Raw genomic sequence first — 21,881 nt, forward strand, 5'->3', positions numbered from 1 at the left:
AGGTGAGGAGATGCTCTTCCCGGTGCTGGCAGGCAAATGACTGCACTGCCTGAGGCAATGTGGGTCAGTGAGCACGCACCCGGCTGCTGGGGTTGCATGCTCTCCAGGGGCTGGCAGCAGCATGACATGGAGCACCGGGCTGTCTGCAGGCACACAGCCCACGTGTTTGAACTCCATGCTCACACCAAGAGCCCTCCCTTGCAGATCTCCATGGAGTCCAGCACAAGAAAGCTCTGTGTCTTACTGCCATGCTGAACGGCACCGAAAATGTTAAAGTCATGTAGAAGGCTGACAGACACATCACAAAACAGCAGCCATTAGAAGGAAACGTCTTCCTTCCAAAATAATTAATCACCCGTTGTGTTTGAGTATAAACATCCAAAGCTGGCAGGCGGGCGTTTCGCTCAGCTGAGCAGCAGCAAGATGGACAATCCCATCCTGCTGCTTTCGAGCTCAGGTAACGCTCACAGCCACAGCTGGTCTGCTGTTACCCGGCCCCCTCACCTCTGTTTGCCCCACGAACGGTTGAGCTGGATTGGCTAACCAATAACTTCACGTGGCACGTGGGTTAGTGAGCCCTTCTGCCAAACGGCATTTCCAATCAGTATCAAGGTTCAGCACATCCACACTGTATCAGTATCAGCCCTCTCTTGCACAAGCAAAGCAAGCTTCTTCACTTTTGGTATTTTAAACAGAATGTGTAATTCTTGTGTGACCCATGGGAGGCACAAAACTGCGCGAGCTGAATAGCACCAAACAGGATTTCATGAAAAGGAGGCTTTTATTCAGAATAAAGCCGTATCAGCCTATGTGTTACTCCCTTGTTCTAATTATATAGGACAGAATCTATTTAAACTGCCAAGTTAATGACTTCAAATTTGATCAATAGTCTCTGTTTATTCAGCCCAGCACCACTGACAGTCACCGGGGATGAACAGCAAAACAAACAGCCTGGCTGGGGCAAATCCATGGCCGAGGTGGGGTAAGAAAAAGCAATCCACAATAGCAAATATCCTTTGATTTAGCTGTGAGGTGGGGAAGGACCTTCCCTCTGAACGCATCGAGACAGCCCAATCCCTTTGTGGCCATATGACATTTATCCATATCATTCTGCGAAGGACCGAGTGGTGAGCTGTGAGCTCAAGCATAACTAACATCACGGACACAGAACAAATCCAAGCCTTATCTTGTACCATCTAGCTATGTTAAATATTTCACATTTGTTTTCAGATTAAGCAATGGTAGCACATGACAACAAGAGGAAAGCAGAAAGGCTTTGGAGTGCACGCAGGAACTCCCCTCACTGTCACCATGCACACCGCTGAAGGAAATTTGCTTTGGAGTGGCTTGGAGAAAGGCCGGAACCAGCGCCTTGAGAGCAGGATGACAAATGTCCTTGACTAAATCCTCTGCCAAAAGACGCTAAGAATGTTTTAGTTACAGACTAGCTTCAGAGAGCAAAATAAAAATAGAGTTAGAATGGAAACAGATAGCATACAGCATGCACACAGCGCTCTAGCAAAGACATCTTTAAATGAAAAAGAAAAGCTTTGCAATTCAGTTTCTCAACAGCGGCTTAACAGCAACATATGTGGAAACCCTCCAGCAATTTTTAAAGAATACCTTTTAAACTATTCAATAAAGGAAACTCCCTTGCTAATCCCAACCTGAATCTGCAGGCTGTGATTGTGATGAAAACACTTCCCTGCACGACTCTGGCCAGGATGTTTGCCATCTTCTCAGTTCCATACTTTCATCACTTCGCCTGCGACACGGCTCGCCATTTGCCTCGTACAGAACATCAGCATCCATTACATCAATAAATGACAAACCATTGCTGCTAAGATCAAAGGCCTTACATAAGTAAGATGGAGCACGGATGAAAAGATGCCATGCTTCTTCCTCTCCAGCCTTCGTGTACGCCTTTTGTACCCCGACACAATCCTCCTCCAGTGACAACACTCGGTTGCTGGATCACATACCAATAAAAACGTGAAGTTCTCCTGGACAAAAGGTTCTCAAACCACTACAAAAACACAACCGAAGTCTAAAATGTAATACTTAGAAAAGCAACACGTAGAGACAGTCAGTTCTGACAAACCCTACCAAGTTTGCTCTCCATTTTAAATTGATTAAATAGATTCAATACATTACATTTCGCATGGATGGTTAGCAGTGCTAACACTCTAGATAGAACGAAATGCCCTGTGAGGAACACTCTCACTAGGGCTGGCTCTCACTAGATGCATTACTTGCTCTCACAGTAATTTAGTATAACAGGGCCTAGCAATTTCACTGAACAGCATTACAAAAGCCATCTCTTTGCAGCTCATAACACAGAAGCTCCTAGAAATACCTATTTCTCCGCTATGGACTCAGCGCAGGGAATGCAGTGGGAGACAGGCTGACACTTTGTTTACAGCAGCTGTAGAACATCATTTTATTTCTTTTATTAAGAAGGTGATTCCTATTTATCAAGGAGTCAAGATATTAAATGCAAACCTTTATTTCCACTCATATCACTAACACAACTCGCACACCAGGAATCTGATGCTGTCCAGGCGCTGAATGACAAACTGCTAGGGAGAAACAAAGGAGAGCAAGATTTAATAAACAATTTTCATAAGAAAAACCTATAAACAACATTTCTCTTCCTCGCTAAAATAAGCTATGTGGCATTAATTTGAAGTGATAGCGCTGTACTTTTAATTAAAAAATGCCAGTAGGAGGTTGATGCATTGTCTGATGCTGCAAGCAACACGCTCACAGGACGCAGATGGATCTCTGTGCAAGGAATTAACACACAATTTCATCTGGATTAAAAGCAAAACAAAACCCCCAAGTCAAAACAAAAGTAGGCAAGGGGTTAGCACAAGTGATTGATACAGTCATCCGCATGTTTCTGCCAGGGAATAGTATGCTCTAAGAAACAAACAGACCCAAAAGAGACAATGCTGGGAGAACAACTCTGCTTGTTCAATTACGAGACAAATGAACGAAGATAAGCTTACTGGAGAAAAGTGGTGGATTGGATACACACACGTCCCTCCTGTCCCACCCCAAAGCTGCTCTCCCACTCCTGCTGACTCCCTCCAGATCTTCAAATAAACTACCAAAACTCATTTAGAGGACACTGGCAGGTGCGATGCCCTCTGCAGCCTCTTCCTCTTCCTCTATACCTCTTCCAGGATGGAAAGAAGCTTAAGCTTGTCCCTTCATTTCATTCATCAGCCTGATGGAGGAGGCAGCAGTGCCCTGGCTCTGAGATGCACGGACAGCTCGGTGTGCCAGGTTTCACTGCTGAATTAAGGAACCACCAACCGCTTAGGAAACAGAGCAGTATCAGCCTTCTCATCCAGAAGAAATCCCCACAGAAATTTTTCCTGCGTCCTTTTCATCTATTTTCATCTATGCTACAATTCTTTGCTGCTATCATTAAATAAAAGAAAAAAAGAAGAGCTTTACAGCTCCACAGAGGCATCTGGAAGCACGGCTGTCTGAACAACTGGCAGCTGCTCTGCAGCACAGAAGCAGCCCAGGAACAAACAGGGCGTTTTGGTTTTCCTTGCTATAGTGGCTATGTGAGAGAAGCCACTTTATCCCAAGGCTTCTAACATATTTACCCACCAGCCCTACGATGACTATTTCAGTCACGTTTACGCTGCCAGCATCATCTCGAGCATCGCAGATTACTCTGATTCCTTCTGCTGTTTCAAAGTCTGTTTTCCCTCTGCACATGTGTACGATTTACATCCCGAGGCGACGATCAAAAAAAAAAGGGAAAGCCGCTACTATTTCTCAGCTCAGCTTTATTTCCTTTTCTCCCCCCTTCTATCAAAAATAGCTCTCATCTATGCCCTAGTTCAGTTTGGAAGTAGCACACGCAGACTTGATAAGCATCCCGCGAAGGAAATGCCTCGAATTGCAGACTACTTACGGCACATTTTCCCAAGCAACTTTTTATAAACCCCATTTGATGGGCGCTGCGCTAATTCCTATGGAAGTTTATCAAAACAGTATTTGCAGACAAGTCAAATTACCTCTGTGATTGAACGGCAGCAAAAAGATCACTTGTGCCCGAGCTGAAGCCACACTGTTGGATTGCACAGAAGAATTATTTATTCTGTTAGCAAACAGACTTGTCTAATTCCGAGAAGGTAGTTAATTTTAGACTGAAGAACGTGACACATGCAGAACATCCATGTACACGTTCCTTTTGTCTGTCTGAGCCTTGTCCTGGCCCAGGGAAAAGCACTGCTAAGGCAGCTGGTGGCAGCAGCACTGCTGTGATGCTCCGCGCTCGCTGTGCAGCAGTTGGGGCCGGCTGCCTACCTGCACTGTGCTACTGACCTGTAACAGCTGCTTCTCATTGATATGCATTGGGAAAAAAGTCTGTTAGCGTTCTGTCCCCTAAAAACATTGGAAAGATGAAAGTTATGGTCTGTGATGAATTGCGAGCACCCTGTTAAAACCAAATTTACCTTGGTTGCATCACACGAGCACCAAGCTGAGCAAAGCCATGACGCTTTGCAGTCGCACCTTTTGTGCCTCAGACCCCTCTGCTCCCTGCCAGCTCCACGGATCCTCCTGCAGCTGAACCACGGCGTGCTTCAGTGCTCATCTGTACGACGGGGGGAACCCAAATGGACAATTTTCCTCTCTGCTCAAAATATTTCAGGAACTGGTTAAACGCATCACAGCCCCTACAGCATTAGAACTGGTCATATAAAAAAGAAAAGAGATGAAAAACTGGTTTTCCGAAAGTCAGGTTTTCAAAATCCCCAGCACTGCAGGTTTTTTGGTTTGGTTTGGCCACCAAGCCGTTTCTGTTCCCTCTGACCTGCTGCTAACAGGGTATTTACACACATACGAGATGCAAGGTGCTCATCACACCTTGACACGTTCCTCTCTGCAGTTACTTTTAAGAAAGTTGTAAAAGAAACTGCCTGTAATTTCTACCGTTATAATAATATGGAGGTAAATATCATCTCAAGATATTGGCCAAGTTCTTCTTTCAAAGGCTGACAGCACACCTCCAGCTTACACTGAGCTGCTCAACTCTGAGATTCCCAATTCTGATGGCTTCTCTGCCACTCATGCTAGAAGTTCCAAGAAGCCTCGTTCCACGACGCCGTATCCATTCACCAGGCTCACACTTGCTCAGTACAATATCTATGCCTTTTGCTTCTCAGTTTAAATCCAAGTTCCCACATTTTTACAAAAATACATGGGAAAACCCCAAACACATCAGCTGCAAGAATAAAGAACAAAGCATCCACTGGAAGTATATCAACCACTGCAAAATCAGATTGAAACTCCACTTTTCTTAATACTGCACTTAGTATAAGCAAAAAAACAAACAAGCAACAGCACAACCCATACAGTCAGTGACTCTTCTGACTGTTCATGCTCTGCACTAAATGGAGCACACACATTTAAAGGATGCATCCACTGAGCACACAGATCGAGGCACTGAGGTCCATCCCATGCTGGGGTTGTGACACTGCCTGCAGATGGGGCTGGAGGAAATGCGATCAGAGCGATGCTAGCAGTTGTCTTCAAGCCGAAATAAAGGGAAAGGCAACTGTCTTAAAGGACTTCTGGCTTTTGAAGAGAAAAATCACAATGGAGAGCTTTTGATGGAGTGTCTTGGAAATGAAGGAGGTTAATTAGAAGAACTGGTTTTCTTTAACACACCCAAATTTAATTTTGCAAAATAAACAAGAAAGGGAAACTTTGAATTGATAAGAAGACATGTATTTTATTGTAGTCCAATGATTAGAGGAAATAAGCAGATTTTTATGGAAGGCTGAAACGCAAACATATAGAAAGGACAAAGAAAACGCTATTCCTTCTAATTCACTCATTAAGAAATGCTATTTTCTTCCAAATACTAAAATGTACTGAGGCAGACTTCATCAACTTGAAGGAAAAAAATTGCAACTTCTTCAAAAATATCACTATCCACTGGGAGTTAATGCAGAAGTGAAGATGACTGCAAGATCAGAAACGTCAGGGCATCTCTGCAATAGAGCCACCTCATCAGCTTCATGTGGGGCTTCCTCTTGACCTCCTGGGAAAGAAGCATCTACTGTTTGAAAGGAAATAACAACCATGGCTAAACCTGAACCTGAACGCTCCTTCCTGAAGCATCCCTGTGGTCACCAACACCAGAAGGGAATCACGTGGCTTAACGCCGCCCAACACGTAGCCGCGTATTCTGAAGTGACAATAAGGAAACAAAGCACGAAACGGAAAGCTGTAAGGCACACCTGATTCCCCAGGGCTTCCCAGCATTTCTTACAGCTTTAATGGCACAGTTTGAGATTAGGAGCCTCCCGGAGCGAGGTGCACAGAGGCAAGGTGCAGCTGCAGGAGGTGCGCACAGCCGGCGGGGCGAGCGGCGCGGTCACCACAACGCAGCTCCCCAACAATCCAACATTGTTTCACCCCCAGAGAGATGAACAAACTCCCCTTTTAAATACTCGCCATTGCGTTCTATTAGTATGCATAACAGTGTCCATATCCTGCAAAAAAAAAAAAAAAAAAAAACCAGGGGGGGAAAAAAAATAAAAAAGGATTTTTCATGGGGGAGGGGAGAGTGAGCAAATGGTGCTCTGCCGGCTCTGCCTCTCTGCGCCGTGAACTGGGTAGCCTTGGGGATTTCTGCCTGCTGTGCTTAGTGTCCTTGACAACAAGCCAGTTTGAATTTTGGCCTTTCACTTGACAAAAATGACTTAGTGAAGAGGAAGGCATCAAGCTATTACAGCCCCGTGGAGAGATTCTTTCTCAAACAGCATGCGAGCTTATTCTGCCAATTCTACTAGAGCATCGTCACATTTATCACCCAGCTCCAGGATCCCCTGATATTCCCAGTGTAGTTGCCAGTTCATGAGACTGATCGAAAGAAAAACTTCCAACACTTTCCCACCGTCCTCTCCTTGCATTTTACAGCTTCCACAAGGATGACGGATGGCAATGGGAGAGGAACATGCCTGGGATCCCCTTCAAAAACTGCACCACTGCCTTTCCAAGGGACGTGCAACAATGTTTATAAGCAGCGTAACATCTTAACCTGTCACCCACTGGCTCACCTTTTGCCAACCAACAGGCAGGTTCCTCCTGCCATCACAAATACTTAGATAAATCATTTACAAATGGATATATACCAATAAATACCTCCAGCAAAGCCTGCTGCAGGGCCCACTGCTTTCTTTCTTCTGTTTTTCTTTTCCAAACTCACCCCCTCCCAACAGAAGACAAACACGCTCATACCCCAGCTTCTCAAAGCTCAGCCTCCCCGTTTAAATTCTTGATAAAGACTCAATTTCAGCAGCTGAAGTTGCACAGATGTGCTCATAATTCATCTCCGGGTTTTCCTCCACCAGTTCCCTGCAGTGAGTGACAAATTCCTGGCAAAGGGGGGTCAGCAGACAAGCGAGGAGATAACATCTTAAGTTACTGCAGCAGTGCCTGCAGGAACTCATCTGTAAGCACCTGAAACATCATTATCTGAAAGCAGCACAACTTCCCCGTGACCAGCAGTAACACGAGTGCCTGCATTAACCAGCTGCATGGCCAACTGCAGGCTTTCTAATGTGCATGCTAAGGAAGGGGAGATGGAATTGAGGTAAAACTGCTGGCAGTCAATCAGCTGTAGCGCTGCTCTCATCACTGATGCCCTGCTGTTGGCCGGAGCAGTGAGGGCTGCGCTCGAGTCCTCAGCACGTACCATGATGGCGAAACAGGTCACAGCAGGAGAAATGACACAGTGGGTCTGCAAACATCCTGAGACTTCACGTCTCACTGACTCGTTCCCAAACCAACTCCTGGTTGCCCACCCAAAACAACTCACGGTGCAGGAAAGAACAAAGCGTTTTCATATCGTGACAATACAGCTTTGTTTCACTTTGAGAGCATAAATCAGCATCAGTGTTTGGCTCCCAAATGCAAATTATCAAGGCAGTAATACAGATAAAAGCTTTCCGTGATATTGCAGAATCTGGTCCTTTTCACAGTCCCATTTGTATCAGTTTGGGAGATGGAAAAAACCATCAAAAGGTCTCCCTGCTCACCCACAGAAAACACTGGCACAGGGAGCAGCCTCTTTTTTAAAACCTTCTTTAATATTCCCTGCACTCAAACCTTAAATGGGTTCCTCTGAAGCGTACACACCTCAGCTTCACAAACATTCTGATCTAACCTTATCTTTTCACACCAATCTCCCCTATCACGCTATTTCAACCAAACGAACAGGGCAGCCGAGCGAGTATTTAAGTCTGGAACCATAAATAGCAGCAAGTAATCTAACCAGACTAATCCAACTTTAAACATGTCAACTGGACTTGCTTAAAGTCGGGCGGCGATCCAGACAAACCTCCAGCACACACAGCGCCAGGGCCGGCAGCAGGAACCGGGGGCAGCGCAGCCCCTCCTCTACCTGCAGGGCACCGGCGGCTGCCTTGGGCTCGGGAGCAGCAGCCAGCAGCCCGGCGCGATGCTCAGCTCCTCGCTGCGAGATGGCAGGCTCCGTTTGACAGCACAGCGTAATGCTACAGAACGTTACAACGCGACAAAGCCTTTTAGGGAAGAGGGTGAGAACGCCGTAAGGAATTAAATAAGAAATCATTAAGCAGCTCCACGACAACATTCCAAATTACGTTCCTTCATAGCAAGGCGCCCGGTTTGAGAAAGGGAAGTTTCGAGTTGGGAATAAAGTAGTTATTGTTTCTACTTTCGCTGCCTGAGGGAACGTTTTGGAGACAATTTGCCTCCATCGGGACAATGGTGCTGGCACGGCCTGGGCGCACTGGGAGGGACAAAGGCAGCGGCTCGCAGCCCATCCGTCTGCTGCGTTCCCACCCCAGCGGCTGCAGGACGCCAGCTGCCCGTTGCAGAGGCTGCTCTCCCCACGAAAGCGAGATTTTTTTACATTTTTATATGAAGTTTCCCTTGCTCCATGCCATTCCCATCAACGAGCCCCTGAGCAGCCACAAATGTGAGGGCAGACTAAAATGGCCGGCCGGCCAGCCTAGCCGCCTCTCGCACCATCAGACTGCAGCCAGGACTCAGTTTCTAACGTAAAAACATCAAACGACAAACAGCCCACCAGGTATTCGCTACTTTTTGGTATAGAGATCCCTGCACAGACAGGCATTGTTTCTGAGCGCAGGACGTAAAACTGTCTGGGTGGCCGATATTAGCGCTGCTATTGATCAGTCGGTTAACTCTGCTGACTCGATCAATACTACATTAGTCATGAAAGGGAAGCGTTTGTGACACTTCCTAACGTATGCCTCCATAACAAGCTGAAGCGTATTGCTTTTAAAGAAACGTAGCATTTTACTCGGTACTTGAAGCCATTGTATCCTTTCACGCTTTCCTTAAATTACCAGTGAATGGCTGCAAAACGAGCCCAAGCCGGCCATTTACAAGCACTTTGCAGATGGGACTTCCCTAAGCTGCTCTAAGGACAGGGAAATGAAACCACCTCTGTGCCCTTTGCCTCTGCTAAGCACAACGCTTCCTACAGCCATCAAACACTGCCTGTGAATGCGCTCACCTCACACAAACCGGCCACCTCCTCATCACCTTCCTCATTCCTCCTCGGCATTTCTGACACCGAGCTCTCCTTCCTCTCGCCCTCGGTTTAAGACCTCCACACATACAATAACAAACTGCCAAGGAGGAATGCCCTTTTAAACTGAGCGATGACTGCGCTCTCCTGCGATGCCAACTGCGGCTCCTCTGCTCAAGGAACTGCTTTTGTCACCTACTCATTTCCCTGGGCTGAACTTCCACATGAGGTCCTCTCCCCTTCCTGCTCCCACTCCGAAGCAATCTGTAACATTTGAACGAATGCTTTTTCCTTTTCCCCATCTTTTCTCAGCTCCTCTCCGGCACCAGAAGCCAGACTGCTGTGAGCACCTCTGCTGCGAGGCTGATGAGATAGCCGTACTGGTTAAGTCAGAACACAACGGTGAGGTTTTCTCGTAGGAAAACTGCACTCTTAGGCCACTTCTGCACAACCTTCCCAATTCCACACACAAGTTACCTGGAACAAGAGTATCTCTGAGGTCCAGCACAATGAGACTGCAGTTTTCACGTGTACTTCTGGGTGATATAACAGTATGAGGAAGAAGCCTGTAAGCTTTGGAGCTGATAAACCCTTTGGAACTTCCCCCAGGGAGCAGCCGCTGCAGCAGCAAACAAAGGTTTCAGAGGAGGACAGCAGCTAAAAAAGGGCCGTGCTCCACAAAGGCCCCTTTGACTTTGGACCATTCCTCCCTGACCCAGAAGATCCCGAGCAGACTCCCAAGCACTCACAATGCCATTTCATTATTCCCATCTCTGTTTTGAGACATCTGACACGGCTGCACTGCCCCGCTGACAGCACCAACGCAAAGAGACCACAGAGTGACAAGTTCTACCTCACTTTGCCCAGGACTGCAGTGAGACAAGGCCACAAACACCCTTGGCTGCTGCATCACCAGCAGTGGGGAAAGCTCCAAAAGGAGCTCAGCTCATACTTATGGGGGAACTGAGACACAAGGAGAGATGAGCGCGTTTGAGGCCGCAGCCATTTTAATCCATCATCCAAGTTACGTGCAGTTGCAGGTGTTGGTTTGTTTTTTCATTCCTAAGCAGAACGTGTTACTTCATTGCAATTTGCACTGGGACAGGACTGACACCACTCTGCAGGAGCTGGATGACAGTTTCTAATATGTTCACATAAGTAAAATACTTTCAATGCATTGCTCATACAAACACCGTGCCAATAAACAAGGAAAAAGGAAAAAAGATGCCTTTACAAAAAAGCAGAAAGATTCAACCACCATTTGCTTCCTAGCAGTCATCTTCAGACTAAGTGGCATTTTACAGAATGGCCCGGGTTGCAAAGACCCACAATGCTCATCCAGTCCCAACCCCTGCTGTGTGCAGGGTCACCAACCAGCAGCCCAGGCTGCCCAGAGCCACATCCAGCCTGGCCCTGAATGCCTGGAGGGATGGGGCATCCACAGCCTCCTTGGGGGTGCAAAACAGAAATGGTCTCTAATCACAGGAAACACAATGCAGGTAGTAAATCGTAACAGAAGACGTTCTCTGGGCAGCAGAACAGAGGAGGAAACAGCAGCCACGCTAGCTGCAGTGCTTTGGAGCAGGTAAGGCAGGCCAGCAATCCCCAGCCACGCTGAGGATACAGCATTTCCTAACAACTCCAAAGGGAAACCTCTCCCAAAGCAATTTATTTTTGATTAAATGCAGCAATTTTTGTCATACCACCCAGGTTGCGTGCTTGTAAAAACCAAAAATGTGTTTGAGCAAGCAGAGTTCTCCAATACAATTAATTAATTAAAAAAAAAAAAAAGATGAGTGAGAAAATCCACCAAGTTGCTCAATAAACTGAAACTTCAGCCTCTTGCACAAAATGCTCTCAGCTAGGAGGGAATAGTGCGTGCTAAAAGGCAAAAAGCACTTTGATGCTGCATTCACTCCTTAAAACTAAAACCAACAGCTTCTATCTGTTATTGAAATGACCCCCGCCCGCTCCGGAGGGCTACAACCACAGCAGGGCTACAACCACAGCACGAGTTACTCAACTCCCAGTGTTTTATTGACTGGCTGGCATAAAAACAAGGCACATCAGTGACTGATTTGACATTTAGCACACGGCACCACAAAACTAATTTCAGATCAAACATCATCTATATGCCCTACAAATATTTCCAGCCTTCTCGTGTCCGAAAGGATTTCCAGACTGACATTTTCCTCGCCAACTGCAGCCTTGTAAAGCACGAGCAGCACAGGATCAAGAAAGGATTAAAAGCAAACTGGGTTTTTTTGAAGAGTGGCTTCTGACTGATCGCAGCACACGCCAGGAGCAAGCTAACCTGGAACTGAAGATTACCTCGTGCCATTTGTCTCATTGTTTGGCAATATCTCACCCTCCCACAGCCGCAGCTCCGTAGAGATCAATGCCAGCGCCTAGGTCTGAATGAACCACAGCACCGAGATTTCCAAGCATCCACCTGTTGCCTTTGAAAGGTCGGACGGGGCCTTATTTATTAACAATTCACCCCACAGCTTCGAGAAGCAGAACTTGCACTTCTTCCCATTGGAAGTGCAGCTCAGCATCAGCCAGAGCAGCTTTCAGAAGATCTAATGCAGACCTCGGAGGTCGCAACATAAATTGGTTTGTCCATGCGTGCACGCAGACCTCGTGAGGAGACACGGAGCTCATCTGGCTCAGGGCAAAGACTGCAGAAGTTGGGTTTGGGGGAGGAAGCAAGCGAGGAGGAGAGCAAAAAGGGAAACAAAGCAAAAACACGAAACAAAACAACCAACCCACAGCGAAAGCACTCGGAGCAACGAGACGCACAGAGCACAACGGGGCTTTCAACAAAGCTGATGGAGTCCATCAGGCAAACGAGACGAGCTCAGGAGCTCAGGGCTCGTTCACAGTCTGCCGGCAGCGAAGGGGGAACCCGAGGGAACGGCGGGGTGGGCATCGAGGGGAAATAAACAATAACAATAAATAAGGGAAATAAACGGAAATAACTCGGAAACGCAGCAGCACGCCGGGCTGGGAGCGGGGGCACGGAGAGCAGCAGCGGTAACGGCTGGGCCCGCCGCCACGGCCCGGCCTCACCGCGCGGCCGCCACGGCCCGGCACACGGCGGCACACGGCCCGGCACGGCGGCACGCAGCGGCCCGCGGCCCCTCCCCCCTCCGGCCCCTCCGCCCCGAGGAGCGCCCGTGAGCGGCGGGCCCCGCTATTACCTGTGAGGCGGATCTTGATGCTGGAGCCGTTCCGACGCGTCCCGGGATTCGACATCGCGCCCCGCGGCGAGATCAACCCGCGGCCCCGCGCAACCCCATGCGGGCCCGCTCAACCTCCGGCCGCTCTCTCCGCGTTTCGCCTGCGGTCGGACCCGCCGCCGCCCGCCCGCTTCAGCCGCCGCCGCCAGCCCGACCCGGCCCGGACAGCGCCTCCGCTCCGCCTCGGCCCCGCCCCGCGTCTCGGGGCGTGACGTCAGCGCGCGGGCGGAGAGGCGGTGCGGCGCCGCCATCTTGAGGAGGTCGGCTCTGAGGGAGGAGTGCGGCGCCCCCTGGTGTGCGGGAGGACCGCGACCCCGCAGACCACGCAGCGCGTTAACCTCGCGCTGAAAAACATCGCCGTTTTAACCTTCACCTCACTGAAATCCGGGACTCCTCCCGTGGATTACTTTGGATAAAATATACGAATGTGGCTTCTCTGTACGCTTTTCCCACCTACCGATCTGAAAATATGCCAAATTAATGCACAGCTGCTTTAAGTGACATTCACTGACATGGATGTCTCCAGAATTATCTCATTTCCTGTATTCTTGCCTGCGAAAGTTTGTTTGCTGAGGAAGCAAAGTAAAGAATAGCCTTTGTTGGGTACAGGGGGGATTTAGAAGGACGTGGATGTGGTGCAGTGGATGCAGATGCACAGCAGCATGGAAGTCAATGGAGGGAAATGGGGTAGAATAAGATGTGAACCAGCCCACTGCTTCATTTATAAGCCACAAAAATGTAAGCCCAAAAGCATCCCATAAGTCACCCTTCCTGGTTTGCTACCAGAAATGAAACCACCAAAGGCCAAACCCCATTAAATCTGCACCCCACCAAACACAGAGCAGCCTCTGAACTCAGCGTGAGGCAAAGCCGTGAGCCAACCCTGTCCCACGGCAGGGCTCTGCAGGGCACATGGAGCCAGACAGGGCAGCAAATGCTGCCAGGTAGCCAGCACTCACCCTTTAGCCCTGAACGCAGAGGGCCACACCGCTCCCCTCCATCAAAACCCCCCTTTGACTTCTCCTGTAAGGCCAGACCTGCAGAACACAGCTGCACAGTACTGGAGAAGTTCCTGGGTGCTCCTCTGGCAGTTTGAAATGAAGAGTAAAGCTTTAGAAGAGAACCTGCTTTCCCTCTACAAACTCCTTCTCCCTAATCAGATCCTAACGCAGTACACACAAGCCTACATGAGCTCCAGCAGCATCTTTCCCACATCTCCAGTACAGCAGTTATCACTGAGCTCCCTTTGGTCAGGAAAGAGGACACTCCAAACAGCAATACTTTTTTTTTTTAGTTCATCTCAATGCTCTGGATTTGGAAAATGGAGCGTCATGAACCCAGCATCACATCCATGGACACATCTCTTTCAACCTGGCACTGCAAAGGTGGAAGCACACAACTTATCTACAACAGCCACACAGGTGAGCAGGAGAGGAGCCCCAAAGCTCTGACCTTCCCCTTTTTAGCTTGCTGTAAGTAGCAGAGCATCAGCACACAGCAGCCCTGCATCCACGCACAGGAAGAGCAGGGCAGCAGCAGAAGGCCAGCTCCGGTCCACAGCTCCATTTACACTGAGGAAGCATGTACCTCAGGCTCCTTTTACCCACCGAAATCCAATCAATTCTAGATGCTGCATCAGCAGCACACTGCAAGGTGGTGCTGGCAGCAGAGCCCTTTGTGCAAACCCACAGGGCAAAGGAAGGATCCACACAAGCACTCACCTCCAGAGCACATTCAGGTTTTGTGCTATTCTGATTTTCACTTCATAATGTCAGATCCAGGAAATAAATCCTGGCATCACTCCACAGTTCAGCAACTCCAGCACTTCAATCAGCTACACCCTGCAAGCTTAGGGCTGTTACCTTGTACAGAGCACAGGCTCTGCTTCCTTCTTTCTAGGCAGCCTGGAGGAGAAATGCCCTGTATCCTGCAGGGAGGCCCAGGAGCCACAGCACAAACACAAAGGCCAAGCAGGGTTTGGTGGTGCACTCTGCTTATTAGCATTTTTTTTTGGCTCAAACAGTTAAAGTTACACACCTTGTGCTCCTGCAGGCAATGTCTCACATAAAAAACAAGACACATCCAAGAACTCCAATACATATTCTGCCATGTGTTTAAGGCCCAGAGAGCTATGATCTCAGAGTATGAGGGAAAAGGAGAATAGAGGCAGTAAGTACAAATTCACAAGTGCAATTTATTGTTAAGTTTCAAATGTAAAAGGACTATACACCTCTGCTCCTCTTGGTCAGGACACCCAGCCTCCACCCACCAAGTCGGAGCTGTGCAATGCTTCATCTTCAGAAGTTGAAGTCTTGCTTCTCCACTGAGAAGTTATACAGCCCCTCCTCATCGGTCCCAGGCTGCAGATCAGAAGTCTCCTAAGAGGAAGTTAGCAGCCATCAGTTAATGAGTCTGCATCTTTACTTGTTAAAACACTGCAGGCGAAGCTCAGACCTCAGCTCTGAGGTCTCCCATACCACTGTAAGCTTCTACTCTGGTGTTCCCCAAGCTGTGATAACAAGGCTGGATCCAAATATGGACCTGTGACAGTTATGGAATTCCCTTGTGACTCCTAGCTGAGGTCCTGTACTTTTTCCACAAGCTTAACATGAGAAGAGTCAAGTAATCCAGAAAGAACCTGAGCACAGTTATCAGTGAGTAGGAGGCTGCCCTTCCTAGCAACAAGCCAGGCAGGAAAGAGGAAGCCTCCCCACATTTGGAATGCATATCAGCAACTGCAGTGATGCTAGCTGATGCCATTGGAAATTTGAGCAGCAAGATGCTATCAAAACATCTCTATTGCACAACAGTCAGCTGACAGATTGGGGTTCTTCTCCAAAGCTACAGAGCTTTGGAAGGTAAAGGGAGTAAGCTATAAGAATTATCCCATTCAAGCATAGACCTAAGGCCTTATCTCAGCATCTTTAGAGGATGTGCTTCACTTCAGCACACAACAGCTCATTTTCAAATAAGCAGCAACAAGAGCTCACATACCTCACCAGAAAAGTACTTCTCTATGATATTCAGAGCAGCTCGGTAGACCATGTTGTTCTCGTGGGTTTGCAAGGCTTCAATTTTCTCCAGACCATCAAGTTCTTCCACCAACAGGCACAGCCTCTCTGTTTCTCCCAGCTTCTCAGCTGCCTGCAAACAAAGGAGGCAAGTATAATCCACATCAGAAATAGGGCCAAGGTGGTCTGTGCTGCAGGGCCCTGAACCTAAGGATCAAGTGACTGCAGTAGAAACGCAAGGGTCTGCATTGCGTTCAGGAGAGATGTCGGAATATGGCTGCAGTATATATTGAACTGCTCCTCTGGGATCACTGTGCTGTGGTTTTGCTGCCAACTGAAACAGCTCCTGGACCCTTGGAAGATTCCAGGACCATCTAACTTCTCCAAGACCTTCATTTCTATATGGCTTAATGATTAGCATACTGCATCCTCTCCTTTCCAGAAGGAGAAACACTCAGGAACTTCATCATGCTAAGCCCTTGGGTCCTTCTGGGTTGCCCAAAGAACAAGGCAGGCATGAAGTCTCACTCCTGCAAGAGTAACTGCTGGGGAGGATCTGTTCCAGCTGCACCATGCAAGCATCCCTCTCACACCTCACTGCTCCTTTGGTGAGGGGATACAACAAAAGATCTTACCAGGAAGAGATTCGAAATGGAATCCAGGATGACCAGGATAGTTTTGCTGTCTTTGGACAAAAGCAGGTTGAGCAGAGGCTTGAGGACCCCAGACTGGACGAGCTCCACCACCTGCTCCACAGTGCCGCCAGTTGTCAGGTTGGCCACTGCCCACACCGCCTCCTTCTGGGCCTTGAAATCCCCCTGGAAAAGCAGCACAGAAAACACATTCCCAGACTTCAGCATCCCTCAGAGCAGGCTGAGATGCCAGGTGGGAACAGCCAGTCTCTGCACACAATTTGGACCGGCCTGCTTTCCTCGCACTGGATGGACACAAGGCAGGGCAGTTAAGACCAGCTCCAAGCTGATTTTTTCCATGCAGATAAGTACAGAGACCACACTGTTCCTCTGAACCAGCAGCTTCACAGAACACTGATCAGGTGGCTCTTGGGCACAGCACCTCATAACAAAGCAGCACAGACAGAAGCTGAGCACTGCCCCATGTGCACAGAGCTGTCCCCATCCCCTTACCTTATCAAGCAGCTCCACCAGAGGTGGCAACAGTCCACAGGTGATCAGCTGCTGGATCTGCTGGCACGGCCCGGCTGCAATGTTGCTGAGTGCCCATGCTGCCTCCTTCTGTATAGCTGGCTTCGTGTGTCGCAGCAGAAGGGGCAGGACAGCCAGGACACCAGCATCAATAGCTGCCTGGGTCTGCTCATCAGTCCCTGTAACCACATTCCCAATGGCACGCAGAGCTGGAGTCTAGACAGAGATTAGAGCAGATGGAGATGAGAAGTCTTATCTGAAGGGATACACACCAGAAAGACCAGCAAGAGCCCTCACTAAGTGCCTGATCCTTCAAACAAAGTCCCATGGATGACTACTGCTGTGGTTACAGGCCTACCTACCAGCCTCCTGTTCTGATCTAAGCAGCTTTACAGGCTCTTCCCAGCCACAGCAAGAAGGAACAGAGCACTGGCTTGACCAGCAACAAGTAGAACTGCAGAGTGAGGTGACAGCAGACCACAGACAGCAAGGAGCTGCTCCTTCCCTCTCCCCACATGCCCCTATATTAAAGGGCCAGAGGCCAGGATCAATCAGTTGTTCCCTACCATGACGATCATCTCAGGGCTGCTCATGAGCTCCACCAGCCGTGGCAGAATCCCTGTATCCACCACAATCTGGATGCGGTCATTGGAGCCATCGGTCAGGTAGGACACAGCCCAGCAGGAGTCAGAGACGATATCCTTGTCCTCATGCTCCAGCAGGCAGGTGATGACAGGCAGCAGTTGCCTCACGGCCTCCAGAGGTGGGTATGGGTTCTTATTCCTGCACAGGTTTGACAGAGTCCATGTGATGTTCCTCAGGAACCCAACCTGGAAGACAAGGGAGCTGTGAGATCCTCCTTGCGGAGCCCTCTGGTGCAACCAGCACTGCTCCACAGCAGCAGATGTTATCAGCCAGGAGGAACCTCTTTAATAAGGGCTGAGGCTTGTTTGAAGCAGGGAGATGAAAGAACAGACCTCCCCTCCTCCTTCTCCAATATTAAGTTCCAATAACCTCAGATCCGGTGGGATGACAAGCCACTATGACTAACAAAGGCACCAAACAGCTCACTGCCAGGTCCCCAGGACAAATTACAGAGCATTCTTTGGACAAGATCAAGGGTGTGTTACTTCAATATTAGCAGCCCATCATCATAGAGGAGGGTTTGAGTTTTCTCATCCCAGTGAGGAGAGCAGTGGAGCTTCATGCACAGCATCACAGCCACCAAGGTGTGCGGGGGATGGGACCATCATACTTTGTGACATTTCACAGTGCTCCCCAAGAAGAGACAAAGCTGAGTCAGGAGTGGCCAGAGAATTCTTCTACAGAATTTGCAATATAAATTCAAATAAGGCCCAGAGGGCATTTTTCCTCAGCCCTACCCTGAAAGGCTGAATTTCTGCCTACAGAGAGCACACACACACACACACACACACACACACAGGGTGGGACACCTGGGTGCATCCATCCCACTGCTGGAGCTCTCAGAGCTGCAGCCTGCCTTCACACCACTCTGAAAAGGTCCTTCTTCCCCTGAAAGCTGTGGGGCAGGCATTGCTGCAGGAGGGCAGGGCACAGCAGGAGAAAGCAGGAAGGACAAGTTCTGCCCTCTGCACGCATATGCAAGTCTGCTGCATGCCAATTGCAACTTACTCCTAACTTGAGATGGTCAAAGCTGGATGGGAAAGCTTCAACCAGATCTTTGCATTGACTTGAAATGCATCTGCCTGGCATCTTGTTGAGGGTTAGGTTCATTAAAAGCAGTTCAGACAAGGGTCCCATCCAGCTGTTTTGAGAGTCACATCACCATTCACCCATTACCCAAGTGATTGGTAGTGCCAAGTCAAGAGCAAGAAAGTTATTTACTGGAGTTACAGGAGACACCAGAGCCAGCAAGGGAGGAATCACATTGCAATTGATAAGAGCATCTCTGTACAGAGGACCATCACCTGCACAGATAAAAAGGGTTATTTATGATATGTATTTAAGTCACAAGACGGGCAACAACCAACAGCAGCCAGAGACCCCCCCCGAAATGACACTGGTCTTTAGCAAGATGCACTCCTGCATTTGGCTTTGGCCAAAATCCTCCTGCAGGACCAACAGGGACAGAAAGCCTGCCAAGCCATGAGAATCACAGAATGGAGGCAGAGCTGCAGGGAGATGGGCCCATCAAGGACCACCACTGTTTATCACAGCTGGGACAGTGACCACATCCTAACCCAGCTCTGCCCAGGGACCCCGCTCACCTGCGATGTTGCCCAGCGCCCACACGGACTGCTCACTGATGTGCATGTGGGGGGAGGACAGGAGGGAGATGAAGGCAGGGATGGCCCCCCCCTCCACCACCGCCCTGGTGTGCTCTGAGGTGCCGGACGCAATGTTGGTCAGTGCCCAGGCTGCTTCAAACTGCAGAGCAGCATTGTCAGTACGGGACAGGAACTCAACCAGCCTAGGGATGATCCCCAGCTCGATGATTTGATTGAGAGGGGGGTCCTTTTGCCTGGACAGGATCCTCCTGCAAGAGGGCACAGCACCTTTATAGACATTGGGCTCCATCTGCATAAGATACTATCAAGGTCCTCATCTAGCCAAGAACAGCTAGAAGAGGGAGCACTTCCAGCCAGATCTGAATTCCAGCCACAACACCTGTGCTGGCAGAGGAGGGAATCCATGGTTTAGAGTTGTGTTGCCACCAGATCTCACCATGGTGCAAGCGCTCAGGGTGCTGCCATGCCATCCCAGGCACAGGCAGGCTCACCTGGAGCAAGCAGAAAGCCAGCTGTACTGCACAGCAGGGATCTGTCCCAGGAAAGCCCCAGCTGCAATGCAGCCTCTCCTGGACCCCGGGGATAGATCCCTGCTGATGGTGATTCACATGGGGACAGCCCTGCTCAGCCACATCCCGCTGTAGAGCAGCCCTTCTTCTGACCCAGCCTCCAACACCTGGTTTCTTCCCATCCACTTCAAGTGTCTGCAACCAGCACAGCCCAGAAGGCACCACCAACCCTTCAGTTGGCTTTGCCCAAGCCCAGCATGGCACTCTGTAGGACCCCAGTCCCCTGGGCTAGGAGGCTCCTTCCCCATTGCAGCTTACTGTGCCTTCAGTGCCCCCCAAGCAGGAACGATGCCATCTGGCCCCCAAAGCCCACAGCAGTCCCATCCCTCCCATCAAGCAGCATACCTGGCTGCCTGCGTCGCCTGCAGCTGGAGCGAAGTATTGCTCCCATTCACAGCTTCCACTATTTCCTCCAGAGACAGTGGAACAATCTGTGTTGGGATGATTCAGAGTCAGATAGCAAGTCAGAACTCCAAGCCAGGACTCCCTCAGGTGTAATCTCACACTCAATCAGCTGTCTAGACCCAAGGCAATCAATGCTCCATATCTAAGGTGCTGTCTGCTCTTTATGCAATGTAGTTTCAGGATGAGACAGAGGAAGAGAATCCCACAAATGCCTTCCAGGCAGCTGAGCCTTGTAATCAAATACAGGGGAGTCCCTGGCACCATAATGGGGCCATGAGCATAGTAATTACCCTGCTCCAGTGCCTGGAGCTGCACCCAGTTCTACCTACCATCAAGGGAAGCTGCAATACACATTTCCATGCAAAAAAGCATAGAGGAGGGCTGGGCAGCACCCAAATCCCTCCCCAGTCCCTGCATTCAGCCCTGGCTGTTAACCCAGGTCACTGGAGCTGGATGTGGTGGTGGCCCAAGTCCCAAAGCAGATGGAATGCTCTGCATCAGCCATGTCCTGCAGCACTGACCCACCCAGGAGCAAACACCCAGCACTCACCACGTTTTTCTCTTCTCCTGGTGAGGGGCTCTTCTCCAGAGAGACAATGGAAATGCTCCTGCGCTTCAGGATCTGCTCATCCTTCTTGGCCTTCCGCAGCTCAATGTTCACCTCCACGCGCTGCCTACGCAGGGCCTGGGGGCACAGGACATCACATCAGCACTGCCCAGCTCCCCCCAACAGCTCATCCCTATGCCAGATCTGACTCTGCAACCCCAGGATTACTACAGGCAGTAGAGCCAGCTCCTTGCCACGGCCAGGAGGGCAACAACAAAGCATCTCTGTCCACTCTCCCCAAGGATGCTGCCAGAAGTGACAGCCCAGAGCCACTCACCCAAAGCCTGTATCCCACTCCTACCACATCCCAGCAGCTCCACACCATATCTCTGAAGCTATGGAAGCACCCCTGACAGTCTGTACTAAGATCTGTGGGTAAATAGCATTCAGAAGCCCTCACATAAGCTCCAGCTGGCTCCACTGTTTCTGGAAGGAGGTGCCACAGATAGTGGGGGTTTGTACTTACTGCAGTGTCCTTGCCCTTGTTCTTGAACCTCTTCATTCTCTCATCATGCTTGTGCACGACTGGCATCTTGGCAGGTCAAGGATTTCTGCCAGCTGAAAGCTTCCACGTGCTCTGGGGGCAGCACAGGGCAGAGTGAGCTTCACAGCCACACTTCCTCCGCCCCTGAGCATCTGGGACCCCACAACAGCCCCACACATCTGCTGCTCCCAGAGAAGGGATGTCAACTCCTCTGCCTTCAGCAGAGCTCAGACAGATCCACACACACCTCAGCCTCTAAACTAAGTAAGTGCACAAACCACCACTTAATACCAGGCTGGGAAAGTCACAGCTGCAGCTATGACCCCATGAGAAAGCAAGGCATGCCTCTCCTTGTGGAGATAAGAACACCTTCCCCCAGCTCCAGGTCCAACTGATTTAGACAGCCTAAGCCTGGCAGGGCCACCAAGGGCTCATAGAAGCATCAGCTCAGGGCCCCATCTGAAGGGAGGCAGTCACATCCCAGCCCAAATCCCACCTCACAGCCCAGAGATCCCCATAGCAGAGGCATCAGGTCATGCTCTGGCAGTGTGAC

At 49.6% G+C, this 21,881-nt stretch overlaps 2 protein-coding genes across 5 annotated transcripts in view; both read right to left on the bottom strand.

The window, feature by feature from the left end:
* Window positions 1-12,930, bottom strand: part of SMURF1 (SMAD specific E3 ubiquitin protein ligase 1) — a 42,250-nt gene extending 29,320 nt beyond the window's left edge. For all 4 annotated transcript variants that reach the window (XM_042864257.1, XM_042864256.1, XM_042864255.1 and 1 more), the window contains exon 1: window positions 12,781-12,930. In XM_042864257.1, coding sequence (XP_042720191.1) covers window positions 12,781-12,835 — 55 coding nt within the window. In that variant the 5' untranslated portion in view covers window positions 12,836-12,930. The remainder of the gene's footprint in view (window positions 1-12,780) is intronic.
* A 2,063-nt stretch (window positions 12,931-14,993) lies between these two features.
* On the bottom strand, window positions 14,994-21,464 carry KPNA7 (karyopherin subunit alpha 7). Its single transcript, XM_042864428.1, has 10 exons — window positions 21,311-21,464; window positions 20,788-20,922; window positions 20,178-20,263; window positions 19,243-19,511; window positions 18,860-18,942; window positions 17,560-17,823; window positions 16,976-17,209; window positions 16,466-16,648; window positions 15,814-15,963; window positions 14,994-15,197 (listed from the first exon to the last, which is right to left on the bottom strand). Exons 1-10 carry the CDS (start codon window positions 21,374-21,376, stop codon window positions 15,117-15,119), a joined length of 1,551 nt encoding a protein of 516 aa, XP_042720362.1. The 5' UTR covers window positions 21,377-21,464; the 3' UTR covers window positions 14,994-15,116.
* Window positions 21,465-21,881: the final 417 nt, after the last annotated feature.

The sequence above is a fragment of the Lagopus leucura genome, unplaced genomic scaffold (assembly GCF_019238085.1).
Source record: "Lagopus leucura isolate 7727_CA_CO unplaced genomic scaffold, USGS_WTPT01 Super-Scaffold_760, whole genome shotgun sequence".
Taxonomy (NCBI): domain Eukaryota; kingdom Metazoa; phylum Chordata; class Aves; order Galliformes; family Phasianidae; genus Lagopus; species Lagopus leucura.